The following is a 19,258-nucleotide window of genomic DNA, read 5'->3' as shown; positions in this document are numbered from 1 at the left end:
ACAGTTTGGCCAGACTCATGTTCGTAGCTTTGAGAACACTGTCCAGCCATCTCGCCCTCTGTCGTCCCCTTCTCCTTGTGCCCTCCATCTTTCCCAACATCAGGGTCTTTTCCAGGGAGTCTTCTCTTCTCATGAGGTGGCCAAAGTCTTGGAGCCTCAGCTTCAGGATCTGTCCTTCCAGTGAGCACTCAGGGCTGATTTCCTTCAGAATGGAGAGGTTGGATCTTCTTGCAGTCCATGGGACTCTCAAGAGTCTCCTCCAGCACCAGAATTCAAAAGCATCAATTCTTCGGCCATCTGATTTCTTTATGGTCCAGCTCTCACTTCCATACATCACTACTGGGAAAACCCAGAGCTTTAACTAATTGGACCTTTGTTGGCAAGGTGATGTCTCTGCTTTTTAAGATGCTGTCTAGGTTTGCCATCGCCTTTCTCCGAAGGAGCAGGCGTCTTTTAATTTCGTGGCGGCTGTCACCATCTGCAGTGATCATGGAGCCCTATACCAATAATACCTATACCAATAATAATAATAATAATAATAATAATAATAATAATAATAATAATTTATTTTTCCCCGCCCATCTGGCTGGGTTTCCCTAGCCGCTCTGGGCGGCTTCCAACTGAATATTAAAATACAATAATCTATTAAACGTTAAAAGCTTCAATTGCCTAATAAGTATTTTTTTAATTTTACTTTATTTTTTAAGCACGTAAACTGCTTGGAGACGCCTTTTAGTTGCACTGTGCATACACTATCTTTTTTAATTTTTAAAAATATGCCATGCTGTCTATTCCTATGCTTCGTTTCATGTTTTGATTACTATGCTTAGTAAAATGTGGTTTTGATGTTGTACACCACCCTAAGATCTTTTGATGAAGAGTGGTATAGTAACAATAACCACAACAATAATAATGGATGATGATGATGATATTTTTTATACCCCACCCATCTGACTGTATTGCCCCAGCCACTCTGGGCGGCTTCCAACATCTATAAAAACGTAATAAAATATTGCAAAACTTCCCTATACAGGGCTGCTTTCAGATGTCTAAAGGTTGTATAGTAACTTATCTCCCTGACATAAATCTCCTTGAATAAATTATTACAATTTATTTGATTTATATATCCCCCTTTTAAATCCCATGACGGTGTACATTAAAAACGCATACCGTATTTTTCGTTCTATAGGGCGCACCGGCCCATAGGACACACCTCTTTTTTGGGGGGGGGGGGAAATGAATAAAAAAAATTTATTCCCCCCCCCCCAGCTGCGGCTGCCGCCCCAAGCCTTGCGCACACCTGCCCGAAGCACGGGGCACCCTCCGGAGGGCTCCGCATGCTTCGGGCTGCAGGCTGCCGCCCCAAGTCTTGCGCGCCCGGCGGGAGCTCCCGCCGGGCGCACAAGGCTTGCGAACACTCGCCCGAAGCACGGAGAGCCCTCCGGAGGGCTCCCCGTGCTTCGGGCGACAGGTTGCCGCACCAAGCCTCGCGCGCTCCCGCCGGGCACGCAAGGCTTGCGGACACTCGCGGGGGCTGCAGGCTGCTGCCCGCAAGCCTTGTGAGCCCGCGGGAACTCCCGCCGGGCTTGCAAGGCTTGCGGATAGCTTCCTGAAGCCTGGAGAGCTAGAGGGGTCGGTGGGCACCGATGCCTCTCGCTCTCCAGGCTTCAGCGAAAGCCTGCATTCGCCCCATAGGACGCACACACATTTCCCCTTCATTTTTGGAGGGGAAAAAGTGCGTCCTATGGTGCGAAAAATACGGTATGATGGAATCGTGATGTTTGTGTGTGTGTGCGCGCACGCTATGTAAAAATCATAATGTGGAACAAACTGTGAAGCCAGCCAATGCCTCTACGTAGCTCCATCCTTATTTCAGACATTGTGATATATCAGTATATCGGTCTATTGCGATGTTTAGCTGGTGATATATCACAATGTTGGAAACCAGATATCGCCCAGCCCTACCACTACCCCCCCCCCAGCTTTAACAGGCCATGGATTAAGTAAAGGCAAAAAAGGACTGCTTTTGCTTGGTACCTAAAGACATGTAATGAAGGCTCCAGGCAAGCCTCTCTGGGGAGAGCATTCCACAGACAGGGAGCCACCACCAAAAAGGCCCCGCTTTCGTGTTGCCACCCTCTGAACCTCTTGGGGAAGGAGGACATGTGTCTTGGGCTTGGACTCGGAACCAGAGGAGACACGGTCTGGACCGGATCCTTTGCCTCAGGCATCATCTGAACCAAGTCTGGGGCCTGACCCTGCAGAGTCCCAGTCTGCACAGGTTCCCCTGCAGCAAACCCCAGCTGGGTCGGGTCAGGGGCCTGAGCCTGCCCTGGCTCCAGATGCGGGGATTCCCTCCTTGCCCTCTGCTGGGCCATCACTTACAGCTGCTCCACTACCAGTTGGGTCAGGGGAGGCTGAGACGGCCCCTGGGTCTAGTCACCCACCGACGTCTCCCGAGCTGCAGAGACTGAGGTCTGAGAGAAGGAGAGACCCGAGTACTCGCAGGAGGAGTGCTCACATTCGGGCGAGACAGGGAGGTGAGTCACTGGGGGATCAGGACCAGCTGCTACCCCGACAAAGATCAAAGGCTGTCGGACCCTGTCCCAGGTTGCGGGAGCAACATTACTGTATTCTAGATCCTGTACCTGTCCTTGCCTGGTTTCCTGCCTCGTGTCCTTCCTTGGCCCTGTCGGACTGACTCCCAGCAGGACCTTCAGATTCTGGACCGGACCTGGACTGCAATTCTCGGGTGACCCCCGGGGCCCAGCACAACATGTTATTATTGTTCATGGGATTTAGATTGTCCCCTTCCTCCCCAGGGAGCCCAACAGGGGCAAGCGGACACGCCGTATAAAAGCGAAAAATGCTCAAAACATTGCAAAAGCCATTTGCCGTCTGCAGACATTCCAAAATCAGGTTGCAGTGAAAAGCATTTTCCCCTTGGATGATCTCGGGGGGTTCCAGGAACAGGCTTTCCTCCACCATCAAATGCCTGGGTTGAACTGGAATGTTTTCAAATTCCCACGCTTCTTTTTTCTAAGTCTGGGGTTGTTCTGCTGTGCTGTGCTCAGCTCTGTTTAAGGGATTTCACGGACCACCACCCCCCCCAAAATAGATGCTGCAAAATACTTGCTCACGGCTTGTGTAAAATTGCCAAATATCGTTTAAAGTCTGGCAGACTTTAGACTTTAAACTTTACTATGAATCAGCAGCGTTCTGCTGGTTGAAAGACTGGCTGCTTCTTGAGAACACAGACATTTTGGATCTAGAAGGTTTTAACAATGTTTTTGGGTGGCATGCATATTTGTGGTATGACAAGGCACATAAAGCATTTAAAAACCATATTGTTAGGAAAGCATTGTTTAATGTTTGGATTAGATATAAAGATTTATTGGAAAATAAAACCCCAAGGTGGTTGTCACCAATGGAAGCGAAAGCTCAGAAAAAGCTCAATATGGAGGCCAGATGGCTGAAGTATTGGGAAATTTTGGAACAAGAAGGAGATAGACTGAAACTGCAGAGTTTTGAGAAACTAAAAAACAAAGTGCAAGACTGGCTTCATTATTATCAGATAATGGAGGCTTACAATTTGGATAAGAAAGTTGGCTTCCAGGTGGAAAAATCTATTTTTTATTTTTTTTTAAATATTTTTATTAAACATTTTTTATATTCATACAAACAAAACATACATAAACAAACATAAGACAAAAAAAGAAACAAAACAAGAAACAAGTACCCTTTCATGTCCTAATTTCTTAAACCTTTCTTCTTCGACTTCCTCATGCCTCCCGTTTCTGTATTCCAAATTCTAATCAATTGTTCAGCAAATCTTCCCTTATTTTGCTATAAATTTAAGCTAATCATCCTTATTCTCCTTGTCTTAACCATTACTAATAGTAACCATTTACTTTAGTCCAACATCATTCTAGCTGTCATCAATTTTGTAATATTTCTTTAAATAGTCCTTAAACTTTTTCCATTCTTCTTCCGCCGTTTCTTTTCCCTGGTTTCGGATTCTGCTCGTCAATTCTGCCAAGCCCATGTAGTCCATCACCTTCATCTGCCATTCTTCCAGTGTGGGTAGATCCTGTGTCTTCCAGTACTTTGCAATAAGTATTCTAGCTGCTGTTGTGGCGTACATAAAGAAAGTTATGTCTGACTTTAACACCCCCTGGCCGACAATACCCAAGAGAAAGGCCTCTGGTTTCTTGGGGAAAGTATATTTAAATACCTTTTTCAGTTCATTATAGATCATTTCCCAGAATGCCTTAATCTTCGGGCACGTCCACCAGAGGTGAAAGAATGTACCTTCCTTTTCCTTACATTTCCAACATTTGTTGTCAGGCAAATGGTAAATCTTTGCAAGCTTGACTGGGGTTATGTACCACCTATAGATCATTTTCATAATATTCTCTCTTAAGGCATTACATGCCGTAAACTTCATCCCGGTGGTCCACAACTTTTCCCAATCAGCAAACAAAATATTATGACCAATGTCCTGAGCCCATTTAATCATAGTTGATTTAACCGTTTCATCTTGTGTATTCCATTTGAGCAGCAAGTTGTACATTTTTGACAAATTCTTAGTACTGGATTCTAACAGTTCAGTCTCTAATTTTGATTTTTCCACCTGAAAGCCAATTTTACTGTCCAATTTGAACACTTCGTTTATTTGATGATAATGCAACCAATCTCTCACCTTCCCTTTTACCAGGTGGAAAAATCTAAATTGGAAACAGAACTGTTAGAACCCAAAACTAAGATTTTGTCAAAAATGTATAACTTGCTGCTGAAATGGAACACTCAGGATGAGACTGTCAAATCAGCTATGATTAAATGGGCACAAGATGTTGGACATAACATTATGTTTGCTGACTGGGAACAGTTGTGGACCACTGGGATGAAATTTACGGCATGTAATGCCTTAAGAGAAAATACTATGAAAATGATATACAGGTGGTACATGACCCCAGTCAAGCTTGCAAAAATTTACCATTTGCCCGATAATAAATGTTGGAAATGTAAAGAAAATGAAGGTACATTTTTTCACCTTTGGTGGACGTGCCCTAAGATTAAGGCTTTCTGGGAAATGATCTATAACGAATTGAAAAAGGTATTTAAATATACCTTCTTGAAGAAACCAGAGGCCTTTCTCTTGGGCATGGTCGGCCAGTTGGTGTTAAAAAAGGATAGAACTTTCTTTATGTACGCTACAACAGCAGCAAGAATACTTATTGCAAAGTACTGGAAGATGCAAGATTTACCCACTCTGGAAGAATGGCAGATGAAGATGATTGACTGCATGGGATTGGCGGAAATGACGAGCAGAATCCGTGACCAGGGAGAAGAGTCAGCGGAAGAAGATTGGAAGAAATTCAAGGACTATTTACAGAAATATTGTAAAATTAATGAATGTTGAGTGATGTCGGATAGAAATTAAGGGGTTTTTAGCTGTAATGCTTTGAGATAAGGATTTGCTGAATAAATAATTTGAATTGGAATACAAGAAGGGGAGGTATGAGGAGGTCAGGGAAACATGTCATTGAAAACTAAGTATTGTGAACTATATGTGTTTTTAAACTTTTTTGCTTTTTGTTTGTATAAAAATTGGAAATTTTAATAAATATCTTTTTAAAAAAATTGCCAAATATCTTAATCCCGCGTTTGCTTCTTTTCTCCTCCTGCCAAATCCATTTTCCTTTCATGCTGTGTACTTTTAGATTGTAAGCCCCAAAGGCAGGATCTGTTTCTCTCTCCTCTTTTAAGTGGTCTGTAATCAACTTTGGGAGCCTTCCTTGGTGGGAGGAAACTATTTAAATAACTGAATTGGGCACACATTGGACGAAGGAGAAGAATTTTGGTTTGGGGAAAAGCAATTATGGGTTGCAGCGCTGGCATACCAGTTCCTTAGATGCCCGTTTTGTTTGATGACAACCAAATATTGTAAAATATTCCATGATGTCAAGAGTTTTTTCAGGCAGAACACTCAGTGCGTCTGACGAGTTACTTTTAAGGCAATTATGCCACAGACCAAATGAAACAGAGGTATCAATCACACCCTTTACCTCTTGCAAGGGTTATGTAAACTGAGGTGCAGAAGAACAAGAAAAGGAAAACCTGGATATAATCAGGAAATTATGAAGGCAATTGAATATGATGATGCTAATGTGTTCTTGGTGCAGAATGTGAATAAATATGTCAGCTGGATTTAGTAACTGGAAACCTTTTTTTAAAAAAAGAATTAGGAATATCAGGAGAACGTGTTGCACTTTATACGATCTTGAAAAGATTATTTATATGAAAATACTTATACTTTCTTTTTCATAAAAAAGCAGTTTACAACAAAAATACAGTAAAAGCATACAAAAAAACACCCACAGTGGTTAAAACACACATCAGTTCCACCTAGACACCATTTAACCATTGTGGAAAAGATGTATTCTTAACTGCCTACATAGGCCTGGCAGAATAGACAGGTTTTCAGGAGGTGTTTAAAAGTTGAATCTCAAGTGGCAGAGAGTTCCGCAGGGCTGGGCTGATAACACTAAAGGCTCGGGTTCCTTGTTGTCAAATGAACCTCAACAACCCTGGGAACGATCCAGCGACGCTCCTGCAGGTAGTCTCAGCGATCAAGCTTGGTCTACGAGGGTTCAGCCGAGTCCTGAAAAGCTTAAATTTTCAACCATCTTTTTTGGAATGGTTGTTAAGTGTCGATAAACATTGTGATGAAAGATCTTTCCCCATAAACTTCCATGAGGTTTTTTTTTGGTGGTGCTGCAAATTATGGGTTGTCCTGGCTCTAAGTAGACCCATAGGACCAGAGTTGAGTCACACCCACCCAGTTTCAATGGATCTGAGCAGGATTTAGTTGGGCACAACGCTAGCATGGTATGTTTTACCTATTGATAAGTCGTATATTTAAGTATCGATTCAATTAAATTTGCACATTTTTTTATAGGATACCTCTGTAGATGAATTTTTCAACTGCTTTTAGGATCTGCCTTTGACAATATTCCTCCTTAGCTATTTTCAAATGCATTTGAGAACAGCCACCACCTTCTGTGATTAGATGTGATTGCTGTATTTCAGGGGGTTAGACTAGATGACTCTGGGGCTCCCTTTCCAGTTTTACAATTCTGTGATTCAGTGACGAACAAATTATTAACTGTAGGATAATCCTGGCATTCCTGGTTATTAAAAGCCAGCAAAAAGAAAAAGGCCCGTTTCACAAATCGTTCACACTTGATAGACTGCGTAACCAACTTGGTTAAAAGTTGTACTGAATTGTTAAAAGTTAGTCATTATATCAGCTAATTTGTATGTAATTAGCAAGAGGTGCAATACAGGAATACGCAGCTGTCCCTGACAGGGATCGAACCTGTGACTTTGGCATTTATCAGCACCATGCTCTAACCAACAGAGTTGTTCCCTTGGGCAAGAGACATAACACAACAAATAGAACAAATTCAAGCCTGTCGGATACTTTAGAATGCTGCTGTGTATTTTAATTTGTTTTTTAGTCTGTTGTCCATTTTAATTTCTTGAACGTTTTGAATTATATTTTGTTCATTATGTTTTATCAATGGTTTTATTGTTTTGTCTTCTTTTGTAAGCTGCTTGTTTATGAAATACTGTATTTTTCCGTGTATAAGACTATATCCCCCCCAATTTTTTAAGTTTAAAATTGTGGGGCGTCTTATACACGGAATGCTGCGATTAATTAATTCTTAATTTTGGGCTCCAAAAATAGGGGGCGTCTTATACATGGAAAAATATGGTAATAATAATAAAACTTCCTCAGAACCGCAAGGGGAGAGGCACTCTGTACATGCATGGCAACACCCTTATCGTACAATAGGCTTTTCATTCCTTTGAAAGAGAGAGAGAGAGAGATGCAATGGTTCCAACATTAGTACTTGATAACCATGGTTTGGAAGAGAATACTTTTTGTTTATTGGATGTTAAAAAAGTGGGGGAGGACCATGGTACAGTGGATGCTCGGGTTGCGAACGTGATCTCTCTGGGATTCGGTGCTTCTGCGCATGCGCAAAGCACGATTTAGCGCTTCTGCGCATGCGCAACCTCCAAAACCCGGAAGTAACCGGTACTTCCGGGTTTCTGCTTTCTGTAACCCGAAAAAACGCAACCTGAAGTGGCTGTAACCTGAGGTATGAATGTATTTGTGGACAGAATATTATACTGTCATATCTCATGTTACGTCTGCTTCATGTTACGTTCTTTCAGGTTACAGACCGCCGAAACCCGGAAGTACCGGAAATGGTTACTTCCGGGTTTCACTGCTCGCGCATGCACAGAAACGCAAAATGACCGCATGCGCAGAAGCGCCGCTGTGAGTTGCACTCTTTTTATGTTGCGAACGGGCCTCTGGAACGGATCCCGTTCGCAACCAGAGGTACCACTGCAATCAAAACAGACAGTGACACTTAAATTGTAAATTCCCCTTTTAAAAAAAGCATTCGTAAGTGGGCTTATACCATCTTTTGCAGACATCCGTCTCTCACAAAGAATCACGCAGTCGGAAGAGGGTCCTCCAGTCATCTAGTCCAACCCTCTGCAAGGCAGGAATTTTTTCACCCAAAAAATTCTGGGATTAACTGTCATGGAATTTTCTAGTGTGGAGATCCTAAATTAGGATTTGCGTGTGTGTGTAATTTTCTCCTTTTTTGACTAAATTCTTGTCTTTCTTTTTTAAAAACCTTTCTTATAGGGAAGAACCTCTATACGAATGAATATGTAGCGATCAAGTTGGTAAGTGATCTTCTGATAATAGGTTGGTTCTCTGGGTTTGTCTGTTTTTAAATGAGCCTGTCTCTTCTTTCTCCCCATCCTCATCTTTAGGTAGGGACCACTGTTTTTCAAAATATTATTATTATTATTATTATTATTATTATTATTATTATTTATTATTATCTGGTTGGCCACTGTGAGAGCAGGAAGCTGAAATAAATGATCCACTGGTCTGAGTAGGAAGACTCTGATGTTGCCCCATTTGCACCGGAAAATAAAGGGGTTTTTCCAGCTCTGCATTCTCCCTTCTTCTCTCCCTCTCTCCAGGAACCCATCAAGTCCAGAGCTCCGCAGCTCCACCTGGAATACAGGTTCTACAAACAGCTGGGAAATGCAGGTGGGTAGCAGGCTGGCCAGTCTTGCGTGCAGAACACACTCCCCAGAGGGGCTTCGGAAGAAACTGTAATAAACGAAAATCTGCCCTTATTCGCTTATGGGGGACACAAGAGCCCTTACAGAGTCCTTTGCAGGTTCTTCATCGGTCGGAGAAAAGAACAGAGGCCAACCAGAGAATATTGAGAAGCAAAGCAGCTAGTAAGCCTGGTCTTTATTGAACTGTTGCAACAGGGTGCCCCCCTCACACGCAGGAAGACGAGGAGGACCCAGAACAAAGGTGTGCCAGCCCTTATATAGACATTTTAAATTGCCCGCCCTGGAGTCCAAGACCTCCCCCATATGCATCATACCTGCATCACAGAAAGGGCGATCTACAACAGAAATCTGAGTGCATTGTTTATCTCCTGTCTGGCAGGTTACCTGTTAACGCTTACTTGATTGGATACCCTGGGGAGCCTGGCCAGTCTTTTGTAATGATAAATCCTTAGTTCCTGAGCCAGGTCACAGGCTCACCCTATTCATACACAGACATACCCTTAAGACAGGATTTGTGAAGGAAAAGACAATGGGGAGGCTTTTCCATTTTCCTTGACCTTACAGAGAAATCATTTGGTCAGTTTGGGAGTCAAAATGGTTCCAGGGCTGTTTTCCTGTGCTGCTTCAGACATGTGGTTTATATATTTATGTAGGTGTTTGCTTGGTACATTTATGAACATTTGTTATATATATAAAAAGGTAAAGGGACCCCTGACCATTAGGTCCAGTCACGGACAACTCTGGGGTTGCGGCGCTCATCTCGCTTTATTGGCCGAGGGAGCCGGCGTACAGCTTCTGGGTCATGTGGCCAGCATGACTAAGCCGCTTCTGGGGAACCAGAGCAGCGCACGGAAATGCCGTTTACCTTCCCACCGGAGAAAGGCGTTTGTTAAGCGTTAATAATATTGACAGTCTCTCTGCTGCTGTTCTTCTCATCGACGCCAGGCAGGGACGTTCCCTGAATTCAGTTCCCCCCGAAAATACGTTTGCTTAGGCAAGTCAACCCAGACCCATGTCAGACGTTGACATGTTTCAATCTCTCGTTAATTCTGCTGCTAATTTTAATGATCTCTTAAAGCTCAAAGCCGACTTTTCACTCTCTTTCTGTTGGTAATTTTATTGCTCCTTACGAAACTGCTCAGGTTACGTTACAGCCAGCGGTGGGTGAATTCTGTTAGGTAGAAGATGTAAGTAAAAATGAAAGAAGTCAATACAAATAAAAGAAGTCAATAAAAATGAAACTGTGAGTTGATAGCCCTTAACCTTTTCACAACAGCACTTGGGGAACACACTGAGATAATGGAACTCAGTTGTTAGTGAGATTACTATTTAACTTTTAAAATGGGACTTAAAAGCCCATTATTTTTACATTGTGGTCCTGGGGGCTGAATCTAGGCAGCGTTATAAACTCAGATATATAATAAGCTAGGTGCCAAACGTCTCCTTGAACCAGGGTTACAGTCGCCAAAAGAGAATGTCTCGTTGCCCCTTTTGGTCAAGATGGCTCTAAAGTCTTATTTTCCAAATGATGGACTGTGATGGATTCTCAGTTCAACATCTGGCTAGTTCAGAGGACAACCTTGAGGCAGGTTAAGAACTTTGAGAACTTAAAAGAAGAAAAGTCACTTGATCCTAAGACAGTCCGCCTATCTATTGGCCTATTCCGACCTCTTTTTCGTAATGGTGACTCAGTCCATTCATAACATAGGAATATCCTTCCCAACTCTGAGCAGGGCAGTGGGGAAACTAAAGACAAATGACAACAATTCACTATAACGCTCTTCACTGTTCCTTCCCAGGCTTCACAGAAAAAGTATTTTGGTTCCTGAAATTCATTCCGATTGTGCAGATAAAATATATTGGAGAGAATTCTACAGGAGGGGGTATTGGTGTTTGAAAACAGTCCAGATCCAAGGATCCCCATCCTGGCGCCCAGGCATCTTCACTTGGTCGCCAATTGTTGTTGTCGTTTAGTCGTGTCCGCCTCTTCGTGACCCCCTGGACCAGAGCACGCCAGGCCCTCCTGTCATCCACTGCCTCCCCCAGTTTAGTCAAACTCATGCTGGTAGCTTCGAGAACACTGTCCCACCATCTCGTCCTCTGTCGTCCCCTTCTCCTTGTGCCCTCCATCTTTCCCAGCATCAGGGTCTTTTCCAGGGAGTCTTCTCTTCTCATGAGGTGGCCAAAGTACTGGAGCCTCAGCTTCAGGATCTGTCCTTCCAGTGAGCACTCAGGGCTGATTTCCTTCAGAATGGAGAGGTTTGATCTTCTTGAAGTCCACGGGACTCTCAAGAGTCTCCTCCAGCACCAGAATTCAAAAGCATCCATTCTTCGGCGATCAGCCTTCTTTATGGTCCAGCTCTCACTTCCATACATCACTACTGGGAAAACCATAGCTTTAACTATACGGACCTTTGTTAGCAAGGTGGCTGATAGCCAGGTGCAAAATGTGAATCTCAAGCGCTGCTCACGAGGAAGCGTGCATCATAATGATTGCTCAAAAAACCAGAAAGTTCTCAGCCACAAGGAGTATCCTGGAAAGTCAACTGATCTTGCACTGAACCAAAATTGTCCCTGACTCCACTTTACGATATTCGTTTGAGGAGTTCTAGATCTGTCCTCTTAACTGCCTCCCCCTTTTCTCCACAGAAGGGATACCTCAGGTCTATTACTTTGGGCCCTGCGGGAAATACAACGCGATGGTCTTGGAGCTGTTGGGGCCCAGCCTGGAGGACCTCTTTGACCTCTGTGACCGGACCTTCACCCTCAAGACGGTCCTTATGATCGCCATCCAACTGGTGAGCAGAGAACAACAACGACACCCTTTTTGGGAATGACCTGTGCAACACTCCCCAACTGTGTAGAGGAAGTAGTACAACTCATGCAACACGTTGGCGACTAATATACATACAATAATTACCAAAATAATTACACATTCTTTATCAGTCTTCTGAGAAAAATACAAAACCTTGTGTAAAGCCACAGAGACTTAAGATGGACTTACCGTGTCTGGTTTCAATGGATTTTTCAAAGGCTGAACTCAGTCTTTTGTTTTCTTTATCTTTTTAGGTAAGTTCATGAAGATACCAGCAAATACTCAATACACAATACTGAGAGATGCTAGTGAGGTTGTAGATGGATGTTAATGAAGTTGTAGACAGGGTGATGGCATTTTGCATCCATCTACAACCTCACTAGCATCTCTCAGTACAGTGGTACCTCGGGTTAAGAACTTAATTCGTTCTGGAGGTCTGTTCTTAACCTGAAACTGTTCTTAACCTGAAGCACCACTTTAGCTAATGGGGCCTCCCACTGCCGCACAATTTCTCTTCTCATCCTAAAGCAAAGTTCTTAATCCGAGGTACTATTTCTGAGTTAGCAGAGTCTGTAACCTGAAGCGTCTGTAACCTAAAGCGTCCGTAACCCGAGGTATCACTGTATTGTGAACAACACTGATCTTAACCCTTTGTTGGTATCTTCATGAACTTACCTAAAAAGATAAAGAAAACAAAAGACTGAGTTAAGCATTTGAAAAATCCATTGAAACCAGACATGGTAAGTTCATCTTAAGTTTAGGTGTCTAATGAAGGCGCCAGGTCAGCCTCCCTGTGGAGAGCATTCCACAGACGGGGAGCCACTGCAGAGAAGGCCCCGTTTTCCTGTCGCTGCTCTTTGGCTCTCATGCAGAGGATTCTGCAAACGGGGAGCCGTTGCAGACATGCGACCCCTGGGATGTTGCCCAGTCTAAAAAACAACAGATTCCCCTCCCCATGAAAATGCATACATGTGGAAGAATGGAATCCTTTTTCGGACACGAGATATGAGCAACAGAAGGAACTGGAGGTTATTGAATTGTTTTTATGATATGGGAGTTAGAAGATGGGAGAAATGAAGTATAGCAGGGGTAGGCAAACTAAGGCCCGGGGGCCAAATCCGGCCCAATCGCCTTCTAAATCCGGCCCACGGACAGTCCAGGAATCAGCGTGTTTTTGCATGAGAAGAATGTGTGCTTCTACTTAAAATGCATCTCTGGGTTATTTGTGGGGCATAAGAATTCGTTCATTTCCCCCCCAAATAATATAGTCTGGCCCACCACATGGTCTGAGGGACGGTGGACCAGCATACGGCTGAAAAAGGTTGCTGACCCCTAAAGTACACTAAGGAAAACAGGAGGGGAGGTTGACAAAAAGAAAATAAAAACGCACCATATTTTTCGCTCTATAGGACGCACTTTTCCCCCTCCAAAAATTAAGGGGAAATGTGTGTGCGTCCTAGGGAGCGAATGCAGGCTCCTTGGCTTCAGCGATAGCAACGTGAAGCCTCCGAAGCGCAGAGGGAGCGCTCCCTCCGCGCTCTGGAGGCTTCGTGTTGCTTTCTCTGAAGCCTGGAGAGCGAGAGGGATCGGTGCGCACTGATCCCTCTCGCTCTCTAGGCTTCAGGGATAGCCGCCTGAAGCCTTTGGAGCGCAGCGTGAGTTCCTGCTGCGATCCGCAGGCTTCGAGTTCCTTTTGCCGAAGCCGGGAGAGCAAGACTCTCCCGGCTTCAGCAGAGAGGGAGAGCTGCGCAGCGTCCCTTCAGCCAAGCGGGAGGAGAAATGGAAAGGGCTCCGTTCCTCCTGCCGCTTTGCTGAAGGGGCGCTGAGCAGAGAGGGGGAGAATTTTTTTTTGCTTGTTCTCCCCCTCTAAAACAAGGTGCGTCCTATAGAACGAAAAATACGTTGTGCATCAGAGTGCATATGTGAAACGTTTGAACATTTAATAAAATATAACTGGGGGGAAACTCATAAACCTACAAGAAGCCCCAGTTTTCCTGGACGCAGAACCTCAAGTGCTCCTTTGCGCATGGCACAGAGGCTCTGGCGGTTTTTCCTTCCGCAGATCACTCGCATGGAGTACGTCCACACCAAAAGCCTGATCTACAGAGACGTCAAGCCGGAGAACTTCCTGGTGGGTCGCCCTGGGAGCAAGCGCCAACACGTCATCCACATCATCGACTTCGGCCTGGCCAAAGAGTTCATCGACCCCGAGACCAAAAAGCACATCCCATACCGAGAGCACAAGAGCCTGACCGGCACCGCGCGGTACATGAGCATCAACACGCACCTGGGGAAAGGTGAGCAGGAGGAGGCAGCGGAGGGGGAGGGGGAGGCTGTGAGGAGGGCAAGGAAAGGCAGATTGGGTATGTGTGGCAGAGAGAGAGAGAGAGAGAGAGAGAATGTTGAAGATAGCAGAGAGTTGTAGATGAGCCTTCTTGTGTTTTGCCTCATCTTCCTCTTTCCCCACTTTTTTTTTCTTTTTCCCCTTTTTTTCTTTTTTCTTTTCCCTCCTCCTCCACCTTTCCTTTTTCTTTTTTCTTTTTTCTTTCCCGTAATGGCTTATGTTCTATGCCATGTACTTTGATATTTTTTGTAGTTTTTTTAGCTTTTTTCATCATCATCATTATTATTATTAAGGATTTTCCTTTTGTAATTTTGGTTGTTTATATTTATCTGTACAGTGATACCTCTAGATATGAACGGGATCTGTTCCGGAGCCCCGTTCGCATCTAGACGTAAACGTAACTAGCGATGGCACGTCTGCGCACATGCGCGTCGCTTTTCGCCGCTTCTGCGCATGCGCGCGACATCATTTTGAGCGCCTCCGCATGCGCAAGCAGCGAAACCCGGAAGTAACGCGCTCCGATATTTCCGGGTTGCCGCGGAGCGCAACTCGAACGCACTCAACTCGAAGCATATTCAACCCGAGGTATGACTGTATTTGTTTAAAGCAAAATAAAAGTATTTTTTTAATAAAAAAAGATGCAGAGAGAGAGAAGAGAGCCTAGCTCTATGAATGGTGCAGCTATCTCTGAATCTCTGCATCCGTGCCAGACACAAAAACTATTATTTTAAAAGGGGTGTGTGGAGGGAAGCCCAGGCAGCCAGTGTAGAGATACAGTGGTACCTCAGGTTATAGACACTTCAGGTTACAGACTCCACTAACCCAGAAATAGTGCCTCAGGTTAAGAACTTTGCTTCAGGATGAGAACAGAAATAGTGCTCCAGCAGCAGGAGGCCCCATTAGCTAAAGTGGTGCTGCAGGTTAAGAACAGTTTCAGGTTAATAACGGACCTCCAGAACGAATTAAGTTCTTAACCCGAGTTACCACTGTATTCCGTGTTGATCTTTGGGTTTTATTTAATTTTTAAAATAATTTTTACATATTAATTATCATTCATACAGTAAAACTTCACTTCCTATACAATCTTTTTGGACTTCCATCAGCTCCTCTGATGGTCCTCCGTTCTTATCACTTATTCTGCATTTCTTAAATTCCTATTGCCTTTAATTATCTTAACTAACTGTCCCCCTCGTTACCTTTTTTCTTGCAGTATTTCAAATAGTCCGCCTTACAAAACTTCTCGCAAACCTACAAGCATAATCTGATCATCACGATTACTTTCCAAATACCGTATTTTTTGCCCTTTGGGATGCACTTTTTCCCCTCCAAAAATGAAGGGGAAATGTGTGTGTGTCCTATGGGGCGAATGCAGGCTTTCGCTGAAGCCTGGAGGTTGGTGCACACTGACCCCTCTCGCTCTCCAGGCTTCAGGAAGCTATCCGCAAGCCGTGGGAGCCCGGCGCGACTTCCCGCTGGGCTCCCAAGGCTTGCAGACAGCAGCCTGCATCCTGAAGCCTGGGGCACGCTGAGCTCAGCGCACTCCAGGCTTCAAGTTCACGCAGCTCTCCGCAAGCCGTGGGAGAGCTGCGCGACTTCGGGCAGATATCCGCAAGCCTGGGGAGACTGGTGCGACTTCCTGCCGGGCTCCCAAGGCTTGCGCATAGCAGTTTGTTCTGGGGGCTGGGGTTGGGGGAAGCTCGGGCTTCCCCCGCCCCAGCCCCACGCCTGGGGGGGAAATAAATTTTTTTCTTTATTTCCCCCCCAAAAAACTAGATGCGCCCTGTGGGCCGGTGCGCCCTATGGGGCGAAAAATACGGTAATCCCTAAGTTTATACCAGTCTTCTGTGAATCTCTGATCCCGCAGATTCGCATTCTTCCTGTTAATATATCTAATTCTGCATAGTCCATCAATTTCATCCTCCAATCTTCTTTTGTTCTTTGGGTTTTAAAAAGAAAAAAAGTTTCTGAAATGATGACAAAGCAGCAACTGAAAATGTCCACTGTTGTCTCTTGCACAGAACAAAGTCGCAGGGACGACCTGGAGGCGTTAGGTCATATGTTCATGTACTTCCTCCGGGGGAGCCTGCCCTGGCAGGGCCTGAAGGTGAGTTTCACTGTGGAAATGGAAAAGCTTTTTCTCAACCGCCACTGAGCCTCTTGGGCTTGCCGATCAGAAGGTCGGTGGTTCGAATCCCCGTGACGGGGTGAGCTCCCGTTGCTCGGTCCCTGCTCCTGCCAACCTAGCAGTTTGAAAGCACGTCAAAGTGCAAGTAGATAAATAGGTACCACTCCGGCGGGAAGGTAAACGGTGTTTCCGTGCGCTGCTCTGGTTCGCCAGAAGCGGCTTAGTCCTGCTGGCCACATGACCCGGAAGCTGTACACCGGCTCCCTCGGCCAATAAAGCGAGATGAGCGCCGCGATCCCAGAGTCGGCCACGACTGGACCTAATGGTCAGGGGTCCCTTTACCTTTACCTTACATATTCCCCCCCAAAGAATCTTGATCTTTCCACATGTGGATCATGTCACCATTATTCCCTCCACATCTCCAACAAGCACTCGCCAAATTCTCATTCCCCACCCCAAATTCTCATTGCAGGCGGACACGCTGAAGGAGCGATACCAGAAGATTGGCGATACCAAAAGAGCCACCCCCGTCGAAGTGCTGTGCGAAAACTTCCCTGGTAAGGACTGGGTGGGGGGAGGAATGACCGCTGGCTTGGGTGCGATTCCTGAGTCGAAGCGGGTCAGACTGGATGACCCCCTGGGTGGGTGTCCCCCTTTCTGAGTCTACAGCCCTATGATTCTGCATCCTTTCTTAGAGTAACGTCATGGAGGGAGTGGGAGAACCCAGGCGTGCCACAAAAACCAGCCTCTGAATAGAACCTCCATATTCAGGAACACTCTACCACAATCAAACAGTTGGTCCCTTACCTCTCCCGCCCCGCCCTGGCCACAGTGATCCATGCGACGGTCACCTCCAGGCTAGACTACTATAATTCGCTCTACGCGGGGCTGCCCTTGAAGCTGACCCAGAAACTCCAGCGGGTGCAGAATGCTGCAGCGAGGCTCCTCACGGGGTCTCTGCCATGGGAGCATATTCACCCAGTGCTTTTCCAGCTGCACTGGCTCCCGGTAGAGTACAGGGTCAGATTGAAGGTGCTGGTTTTGACCTTTAAAGCCCTTCATGGCCTAGGACCCTCGTACCTACGGGACCGCCTCTCCCGGTATGCCCCACGGAGGACCTTAAGGTCCACAAATGACAACATTTTGGAGGTCCCAAGTCACAAGATTAGTCTCAACCAGAGGCAGGGCCTTTTTAGCACTGGCTCCGGCCTGGTGGAACGCTCTGTCCCAAGAGACCAGGGCCCTGCAGGATCTGATTTCTTTCCGCAGGGCCTGTAAGACAGAGTTGTTCCGCCTGGCCTTTGGCTTGGAGTCAACTTGATTCCCTCCCTCCCTCTCTTTCTTTTTTCCTTTCTCCTCCGGTGATGAGGCTGCATCTTGATGTTTTAATGTTGTATTTTAATCTTGTTTTTAAGTTGTATTCATTCAACTTGTTTTTATTATTGGTTGTTAGCCACCCTGAGTCCGGCCTTGGCTGGGGAGGGTGGGGTATAAATATTTATTATTATTATTAAGTCCCTGCTTCTTCAGGGTGGCATGTGTTGGGTTTTGCCTTTTGGGTTCCTCTGTAAGGCTTCCTCAGGTGCGTCCAGGTGGCCACAAGGTGCCACGATGCCCCTCCAGGTGTGTTGCTGGACGCCAAGCCCTCAACAGCCCCTGCATCGCTGACGGCAAGGGATGTTGGGAGAGACCCTCCCAATATCCCTGGGGGAAGGCCACCCAGCAACCCCGTAAAAGTCTGCTTGGAATATCCCGTTGGCAAAAGTCTGATTTAAGCGCCACCCAGCACACAGACCCGGGTGGCGCTGTGGGTTAAACCACAGAGTCTAGGACTTGCTGATCAGAAGGTCGGCAGTTCGAATCCCCGCGACAGGGTGAGCTCCCGTTGCTCGGTCCCTGCTGCTGCCAACCTAGCAGTTCAAAATTACATCAAAGTGCAAGTAGATAAATAGGTAACGCTTTGGCAGGAAGGTAAACGGCATTTCCATGCGCTGCTCTGGTTCGCCAGAAGCCGCTTAGTCATGCTGGCCACATGACCCAGAAGCTGTACACCGGCTCCCTCGGCCAATAAAGCGAGATGAGCGCCGCAACCCCAGAGTCAGCCGCGACTGGACCCTTTACCCTTTACCTAGCGCACAGACCTCCCGCTTCCCCTCTCCCTGCAACAGAATTCCCCCAAACTTGGGTCTCCAGCTAGTTTTGAACTAGCTTGCAGGTCAGGAATGATGTGAATCGTAGCCCCGAAGCGGCTGGAGAACCGAGTTTGTCCTACAAATTTGCCCTGCTGATCCAGTTTAACCCTTTGGATTAGCTTCCCTTGGTGAGATTGCGTGTGCTCTGACCATTGGGCAACCGCTGCCTCTTCCACCTTCCTCCCCTTCCGCAGAGGAGATGGCCACGTACCTCCGATACGTCCGCCGCCTGGACTTCTTTGAGAAGCCAGACTACGACTACTTGAGGAAACTCTTCACGGACCTCTTTGACCGGAACGGCTACGTCTTTGATTATGAATACGACTGGGCAGGGAAGCCTTTAGTGAGTTGGGGGTTTTTTAGGGGGAGAGCGGCTGGCTTTGGGTTGGGGAACTGAGGGGCCGCATTTGCTCAAAGGCAGCCCTTTTGAGGGCCGCAGCAAATGCAAGCAGATGCAGCTCTTGACCATTAAAAACCACAGGGGGATTAAAAAAAATCAGCTATATTTTTCTCCTTTCTCCTCCTGTGATGAGGCTGCATTTTAATGTTTTAATGTTGTCTTTTAATCTTGTTTTTAAGTTGTATTCATTCAACTTGTT

General features: G+C 45.7%; 1 protein-coding gene across 1 annotated transcript in view; it reads left to right on the top strand.

Moving 5' to 3' along the window:
• Positions 1–19,258, top strand: part of CSNK1G2 (casein kinase 1 gamma 2) — a 57,681-nt gene that overhangs the window by 28,478 nt on the left and 9,945 nt on the right. The window contains exons 3-9 of the mRNA XM_053372515.1: positions 8,732–8,772; positions 9,079–9,148; positions 11,833–11,981; positions 14,061–14,295; positions 16,361–16,446; positions 16,940–17,024; positions 18,854–19,002. Of these exons, the coding sequence (XP_053228490.1) occupies positions 8,732–8,772; positions 9,079–9,148; positions 11,833–11,981; positions 14,061–14,295; positions 16,361–16,446; positions 16,940–17,024; positions 18,854–19,002 (815 nt within the window). The remainder of the gene's footprint in view (positions 1–8,731; positions 8,773–9,078; positions 9,149–11,832; positions 11,982–14,060; positions 14,296–16,360; positions 16,447–16,939; positions 17,025–18,853; positions 19,003–19,258) is intronic.

The sequence above is a fragment of the Podarcis raffonei genome, chromosome 18 (genome assembly GCF_027172205.1).
Source record: "Podarcis raffonei isolate rPodRaf1 chromosome 18, rPodRaf1.pri, whole genome shotgun sequence".
Lineage (NCBI taxonomy): Eukaryota > Metazoa > Chordata > Lepidosauria > Squamata > Lacertidae > Podarcis > Podarcis raffonei.
Note: the sequence above shows the minus strand (reverse complement) of the source record. Positions and strands in the feature narration are given on the sequence as shown.